Source organism: Ipomoea triloba, chromosome 2 (genome assembly GCF_003576645.1).
Source record: "Ipomoea triloba cultivar NCNSP0323 chromosome 2, ASM357664v1".
Lineage (NCBI taxonomy): Eukaryota > Viridiplantae > Streptophyta > Magnoliopsida > Solanales > Convolvulaceae > Ipomoea > Ipomoea triloba.
Genome location: NC_044917.1, coordinates 8,931,514 through 8,939,198, shown reverse-complemented (window position 1 = coordinate 8,939,198; position 7,685 = coordinate 8,931,514). Strand labels below are relative to the sequence as shown.

The 7,685-nt window shown below is 39.4% G+C and overlaps 1 protein-coding gene across 4 annotated transcripts; it reads right to left on the bottom strand.

Annotated features, from left to right (window-relative positions):
- Nucleotides 1–2,260: 2,260 nt before the first annotated feature.
- Nucleotides 2,261–7,236, bottom strand: LOC116010809 (calmodulin-binding protein 60 A-like). 4 transcript variants are annotated; one of them, XR_004096955.1, is made up of 10 exons: nucleotides 7,101–7,236; nucleotides 6,765–6,849; nucleotides 6,036–6,082; nucleotides 5,410–5,864; nucleotides 5,070–5,230; nucleotides 4,845–4,917; nucleotides 4,706–4,752; nucleotides 3,745–4,614; nucleotides 2,612–3,157; nucleotides 2,261–2,412 (listed from the first exon to the last, which is right to left on the bottom strand). XR_004096955.1 is itself a non-coding variant. In XM_031250315.1 (9 exons), exons 1-8 carry the CDS (start codon nucleotides 7,181–7,183, stop codon nucleotides 3,787–3,789), a joined length of 1,779 nt encoding a protein of 592 aa, XP_031106175.1. In that variant the 5' UTR covers nucleotides 7,184–7,236; the 3' UTR covers nucleotides 2,588–3,157; nucleotides 3,745–3,786. The 4 variants fall into 4 exon arrangements, 2 of the variants coding, with proteins under 2 accessions (XP_031106175.1, XP_031106176.1); XR_004096954.1 differs by having other exon boundaries at nucleotides 3,767–4,614; XM_031250315.1 differs by lacking the exon at nucleotides 2,261–2,412 and having other exon boundaries at nucleotides 2,588–3,157.
- Nucleotides 7,237–7,685: the final 449 nt, after the last annotated feature.

The window sequence follows — 7,685 nt, the reverse complement described above, 5'->3', positions numbered from 1 at the left end:
GAATAGCCTTAATTTTGCGATTAAATGACCGTTCAACTAAGGCACGAAACTTGTCAAAAATGGCATACAAGTCAGACTTCAATTTCATAGGATAATACCACGTGTAACGAGAATGGTCATCAACAAAAAGAACAAAATAACGATAACCAGAAGAAGACAAAACAGGAGCTGGTCCCCAAATATCAGTATAAATCAAATCAAGAATATTCGAACTAACAGAGTCTACACGTGGCAAAGGGAAACGAGCAGACTTGCCCAATTGACACGCAGAACACAAAGAAGAAGTACAACGATTATTGCGACTAGAACCACTAACAGAACAAAAAGGAAGAATACGATCTAAGACTCGTTGATGAGGATGTCCCAAACGATCATGCCATACGGAAGAGGAAGCACGGGACGAGATAAACGCACGAGGACTGTTTTTCGGAATGGGCAGCGTGTAGAGACCACCGCAACTATTGCCGCGAAGAAGAATTGCCTTGGTTGCTATATCCTTCACAACAAAAAAGGATGGATGAAACTCAAAAAAGACTTTATTATCTTTTGCAAAGCGTTGCACAGATAAAAGAGAGGAAGACAAACCAGGAACATGTAAAATATCAGACATCCTAAATACTTTAGACGGGGTAGAAAAAGAAGCATGACCAGTATGACTAATAAGCAAACCTGTACCATCACCAACTCGAAGAGCATCACCACTAGTGTACTCTTCAGATGTAGAGAGCGCAGCAATATCAGGGGTCGCGTGATTTGTCGCCCCAGTGTCTGGAATCCAAAGATGCGAGTCAGACACAAGATTCGGCGCATCCTCAGCATATGTTAAATGAGCTTGGAGTCCACGGCCAATTAAAAAAAAGCAGGCTGGTGCAAGATAGCCATAATTGCCACATAATTGGAATTGAGGCTGCCAATTACCACCACATCGCCCACATGACCTGCCACCACCATGCGAGCCACGTCCACGCTGCACACCACCGCCCTGCTGCTGCTGCTGGTCGGCGAAAGCAGCACCGCCACGCGACGGAGTCCCACCGCGATGATTCGATCCGCCTCGCCAAGACCGCGACCGACCTCCACTACCACGCTGGCCAACAAAAGCCGCAGCTGCAGGGGCTGGAACACCGCCATAGCTATCACCGGTAGCGAACTCATGCGAGCCAAAGAGATCGGCGAGTTCGGGAAGACGCACCGGCTGACCTCGAACACTCAAAGAGGCTACGACAGAGTGATATTCTGGACGTAAACCCCTGAAAATATACATATTTTGATCCTCCAAAGGAACCGCACGGCCAGCAAGAGCTAGATCTTCCACCATAACTTGCGCACGAGCAATGTAGTCGACGACGGAGGCATCACCTTGGCGTATTATTTGCAGCTGTCCAAGAATATGCATAATCCGAGCTTGACTGGAAGAGGCGAGAGCCTGCTCAAGCGCCAACCAGAGATCACACGACGTAGTGCAACCAATTGCGAGGTACATGACTTCCGACGAAAGTGAAGAGATTAACATGCTAAGGACCGCCTAATCTTGGCGCACCCATGGAGCATGCAGCGGGTTGGGTAGAGCAGCAGCAGCGGAGGAGCCTTTAGAAACGGGAAGAAAACGATTAGGGCAAGAGTTCGTGCCATCAACGAAACCCATGAGGTCGTGCCCACGAAGAAACAGAATAACCTGTGTCCTCCAAAACAAGAAATTCTTGTTCGTTAGCTTAATGCTAACATAGTGATGCGCAGCAGACAGAGAAGCGGCTGCTAAAGAAACCGCAGAAGAAATAGCTGCATCAGAAACGCTCCGTTCGGAAGAATTAACAGAGTCGTCAGCCATTGGAAAATAAACCTAGGCTAGCTGATACCAGATGAGAACTGAATATTGTATTGATTCAATTGAACAATTACAATGATGAGGAATAGGAGATATATATACAAGGGGAGTCTCAGGTAGAGTAGAATAGTTAGTCCTAACGTGACTCAAACTCAGAGAGTCCTAATAGTAATCATATTAGCTAAGGTGGAGATGTATGTTAATGGTATCATTATACCGGGTTCATCTTTTGACATAAATGTTTAATTTTTAGTAAATTGAATGTTCATTATTTTAAGGTTAATTTTTAATATATTGAGAGTTTATTTTTTTGGTATATTATTTAAAAATAAACTTATAATATATTAATAATGAACATTCAATATATTATAAATAACATTTATTAATGATTACATTGCAATGTAGACCGCGTTACGGTCGGTATTATAATTTGGCATGTTAATGAAGTATGGTGAGTGATGTTTAATTAGGATGTTTCCCATTGGCATCCCTTAGTCCAAAGGCCACATTGTTACCACACATGCAGGCCTGCTACAAACTTCACAGGGCGAGGAGAAAACCTCGTTAAAAGAACTTTCATCATCATCCTGCAAAATGGAGCAATTAAATTCAAATCTCATGGAGGCTAGGCTTTCTCATTCTAGCTAGGTATGTATGTTTAAATTAAAACCCATTAAAGCAACAAAAGAAATAATTAATAATCAAATATCTGCTTTTGTAAATAATCAAATATTGGAGCTCCATGCTACTCCCATCCAGAGGTCGTTGTTCTTCAGTGACAAGTACCTTGTGTTCAGATGACAAATGGCAGAGTAGTAACTCTCCCATATGGGAGGTCATGAGTTCGAGCCTTGGTGGAGGCGATATTGACTAGCTAATAGAGTTAGCTCTATTCAAAAAAGAACCAGAAGATCAGAGCATCATGATCTTCTATTTCTTTCATCTCAACATTGACCCTACAAAAAGAACTCCAAAAAAAATCATTGCAAATGGAAGCACTTGAATGACAGCAAATAACTCAAATTTTGAAGATCTCAGTATCTCACTGTAAATGTGCTTATAAAAACTGTTAAGGATCAATCGCTTCTTTATCTCCTTATACCTGCATAGCGGTAGTGCCACATTTTCGAAAAGCAAAGTGCTGGACTGACTTTTCAGGCCTCCGCCCAACAAAAGCTATCAATGGGAAATTTGAAGTTTAAAGGGGGGAAAAGAAAGCATACCAAAACCTGACTGATTATCTGGTGCAAATTAAAGGAATCACCCATTGTCTATTTGTGTGTGTTCATTAATCCAATTAAGCTAGCACACAAAAAGCTAGCTATCCAGAGCCTGCAAAACCGAGAACTATCACCCATGTTAATGACCCAAATCACAAACCTTTTAACCAACATTACATGCCATGGTACTCAAGGAACATATGTACAAGCATATAACGCAAACAAAAGCAAATTTATGCGTAATGTACATTGTTTACGGGATGTTGTTGGAACGCTCAAGTGCATCGTTTCAACTCCTTTTATCACAAGGAATTTCCTTGCAGTACACATACGGTATCCGCACTATTATCAGACAACATAACTTAACACAAGACTGCTGGTGATGCACATGCTAGCTAGTAAGAAAATAAAAACGAACATATTGAACGCTAGCTGCAAATTACCATCTAATTTCTAAGAACAATCATATCGTTTCAGAACCACACAATTCAATAAACAGTAGATTGATCGGATGGATGGGTAATCATACAAAACAGGAGAAGTGAAACCACAAAATACAATGTATGTTTCGACTTTCAAGACACATATCACAACCTAGATAGTGCTTTGAAGCAATATATATAATTTCCACACTTGGGGGGTAGTGCTCCCTCCAATCTAACAAGTCGCAAAACATGCTAAAAGGCGAAATTAACTTACACGAAAAGTACAGCTAGCGGACCTTTTTTGGAAGCTTATTAATTAGCACAATCTTCGCTTCTTCGCAACATGCAATGTGATAGCCTTCATCAGTAAGAACCATCTTACGTAGCTAGACATTTTTGCCCAACCAATGCTGCATTTGGGAATAGCAGCAACTCGAAGAGACTTGTTTGTCACTCCTGCACTTAGCTCATCATCAATATCAAGTTCCTCATGCTGATAACTCCGAGAAAAAGTATTTTTGGGAGCCTTCGTACCATTAATGAGGTTTCCCGGGTCAGAATTCACATCTTCGTTATGCTGCATCTGATGGCAAGTCGAAGAACTTGGACCTGCATCAGTAAGAGTGAGGGAATGAATACCATTGCATCTGATGTATTCATTAACCATATCAGACCAGAATTCAGCAGAATGTGGAGCTTCCGAGTTATTGGGGGAAGCAAATTGCTGTTCATGTTCAACACGTGAATTCTGCTCAGAGTTCTCAAGGATATCATCAGAACTTAACAATTCAAAAATTTTACTCAAAAGCCGAGAGAAATCATCAGTATTAGATGGATTCAGAGCTTTTAAACTAGCAATTGCATCAGACACAATATCTGCAGCACTAGTTGGTGACAATTCACTCCCATGGCTCTGCTGATTACCAGAACCAAAAACCCTCAATTGCATATCTTGGGAAAGGTCATCGGGCTGAGAAGTCAGAATGCTCAAGACATCATTGTTCTTGTCATGTTGCAGCCCGGAGTTGCCAAAATCAACGGAAAGTGCAGCCAAATCATTAGATGGGGATAAGAGGCAAGGGTTAATGGAAGAGCACGAAGCACCATCATAGGTTTTTGAAACATTTTCCCAATTTGCAAAAACCTGCAGTTAGGTAGGATAAGAGGTTAGAAAGGCAATGCAAGGAAATAGATCAGATAGATGATGACATTGAAAATACAAGCATATCGTGTACCTGTTGATGCTCGGAGAGGTTTTTGTCAATACAAGTAAAATTATTCCCTGTATATAACCCGCCAAATTACTTCTTTAGTGGAATGAATTAAAGACCACTGTAAATTCCTGTTAACTCTCGTGAGTATAAAACTACTTACTTGCATTCAGCTTGCATGTCAGGGCATGATCTAAAGTCGCTTTCCACTTGGCATTCGACATATTTCCAAGTACCTGTAGACATACCAATACCACTTGTTTCATCACTTCAGATGTGTGGCCATTCACAAGATTATAGCATCTTTAAATTGCAAAATAAAACAAAACACCTCATGCAAAGTTTTTTAATATGTTTCAATTCTTAACTATAAGTTAATAATTCTTACATCTCGTAGTCTTTCACGATTCTTCTGGAATTCAACTAGAAAATCCTCCACAGTGAGAATTTTCTTTTCAACCAAACACTCGTGGAAAGGACCATCTTTGCCAATGTTTTTTAGCCGCCATACTTCATCAGTTGGTGATGGGGGATAACGCTTCTTCGGTTCTACAAATGGAAGCCAATGCAAAAGACCATAGAAAAGCAAGCAAGCAAGCAATTAAATCATAATCAAGCACATACTACTTACTTAATCCTTAGCAAATATCTTTACTGTGACTAGAGTTTTTCTATGCTAACTACATAAGAAATATTAAAAGATTTCTTGGATAAACTAAAATACTGACTTAAACGCTGATCCTTGACAACGAAGGGCTCTGACACCGCCTCTCGAATTCTAATGGCATTGGGTTGATGAACAAACCTTGCTCCTAGCCTGAACTTCCGTTTTTTCATCCATTTCCCTGCGTGTTTGAATTTAATCCCAGACACACGTGCATTGCCTTCTTTCATTTCCAAGTATGGGTTTTTACCGAGCAATGATTTTCTTCCATCTTCACCTACCACAATATTGGTGTTGAAATCTTCACAGCTGGGATTGAAATTTCCCTCAACCGGAACAATTTCAATTTTCCCCGAGGTCCCAGGTCCATGTATGACTGTATCCCCCGTAGCACCATCAACTAATGCTACTTCTAACCTCCCATCGCCTTTCGCAACAATCCATTCTCCAGTATAAACCTCCCCAGGCATTTCTTGGGAGAACTTCAATCGTAAACTTCTTGATGCAGCTCTGTTATGGCTGTTCTTGTTGTAAATAAACACGCAAACACATGATGAGTAGCATCTAAAATTGCTATAAAACTTAAAGCTTTCCATATAGTAAAAAGAAATTGAATAAGACTGTCTGATCTCCCACTGTGAATCTTACAACAATAACAGCAATAACTATACATAAATGTTTGATTGTTACCTCCTGAGAGTAGTTAAAGTCGTTTCTAGCACACCGTAAAATTTCACCTATAAATAACAAATTTTCAATATATACACACTTGTAAACAATCAATCAAGGCAGGAGCGGCAACTTATGCTTGTTTTACTAAATCAGGTTAAAAAGAATTGAGAAAAGTTTAGTAACAAATCTTCACTAGCAAAGACAAAATCCACTTTATGGTTTATGTGACTGCATCTTTCTTCACAAAGTTGAGGAACTTTTCAGAGTCTATGAGCATCCAGGAGCAAATCTTATAAACTAAATCAGTAATTTGGGAAAAGAAATAATAGCACATTTCCTTATACCGTCACATATTCGAGAGGCAGAGTGCTTGGACTTAGTTCTTCACCGGCTTCCGCCCAACAGTTTCTCAAACACCTATCGCCGCATTTTCGAGAGGCAGGGCGCTAGATTTGGCCCTTCAGGCCTCGACCCAACAATCTCCAGGAACTTCATGTTGGACTTGGCCCTTAGACTTCGACCCAACAATCCCCTAGCCACTTAATGCTGGACTTGGCCTTCACGGGCCTCCGCCCAACATAAAGACACTGTAATTACTTCAAATAAACAGCGATATTCAGAACAAAACATGTTGAAAAAATCACAAATTGTGCTGGAGAAGTATTATTGCACAGGCAAGCAAAGATAAGCTTGGGCAGTTTAATTAATTAGTTCAAAATTAATAATACAGGTAAAATCTGCACTCACCCAATCATCGCTACGAACAAAATGCTGTAGAAAGGCAATCACAATCATCCTCAGCTTACAAACACCCACCATATCCCTAATCGCCCTGCATCACAATTCACAAACCTTTCCAAAGTCAACCACCAAGTCAACCCATATGTAAAAAAAAAAAAAAAAAAAAAACNAAAAAAAAAAAAAAAAAAAAAACAGCCTATATATTGGTGCTCCTTAAATTAGCTCTGGATTCAATATCTTGAGCATATATACTATTATAGCACACAGCATGCATGCATAGAGAATGGGACTGGTAAGAAATTTAAGAGTCAAAAGCATATATGAAAATTAAAGAAAGCCCACCTCCAAAAATGATGAGAATCTGGAGAGTTGTGGGGATTAGAGAATGTTGGAGAATCCCCATGATTGGGGTGAACTTGTGACATTTGATGGCTTTTTTTTTGTTTGATTACAAGTATTAGTAAGTACAATGGCTGAAGCTTTCAGCTTTCTGGTTAAGAACAAAACTTTACTTTAATTAGCATTTTTATAGAGCTGATGATGGGGGGCTTTCATTTCATTTCATGCAACGCGTAATTGCGTAAATGGTGATGAGGTTTACAATTTTAGCCTTCCACACATTGCGCGTTACGTTGAGGGATTGTAAAGGTAATGACTAATGTCACGTGCCAAATTATATATGCATTCCTATAACACACACATATATTTTCAATATATCTTTTTTAATAATTGTGTGGTTAACTTGCAGTAATAACTTTATTCTCTACAATAGTGATTTTATAAGCTTACAACAGTTATTTAATGAACTACAATGATTTTATCAATATGAAGTAGTGAACGGTATGAATATGCAATAATATAGTGACTTTATAAATCTGCAAATTCATTAACAAATTTGTAAAAAAATATTAATAAGGTGTTATTTAA

What these genes read in the sequence shown, in the direction of transcription:
- LOC116010809 (XM_031250315.1), bottom strand. Translation starts at nt 7,183, where the DNA reads ATGTCACAAGTTCACCCCAATCATGGGGATTCTCCAACATTCTCTAAT. An exon ending in TTGTTCGTAGCGATGATTGG is followed by an intron (nt 6,083 to 6,764) that starts GTGAGTGCAGAT and finishes TGTTATTTATAG; the next exon opens with GTGAAATTTTACGGTGTGCT. An exon ending in ACTTTAACTACTCTCAGGAG is followed by an intron (nt 5,865 to 6,035) that starts GTAACAATCAAA and finishes CAACAAGAACAG; the next exon opens with CCATAACAGAGCTGCATCAA.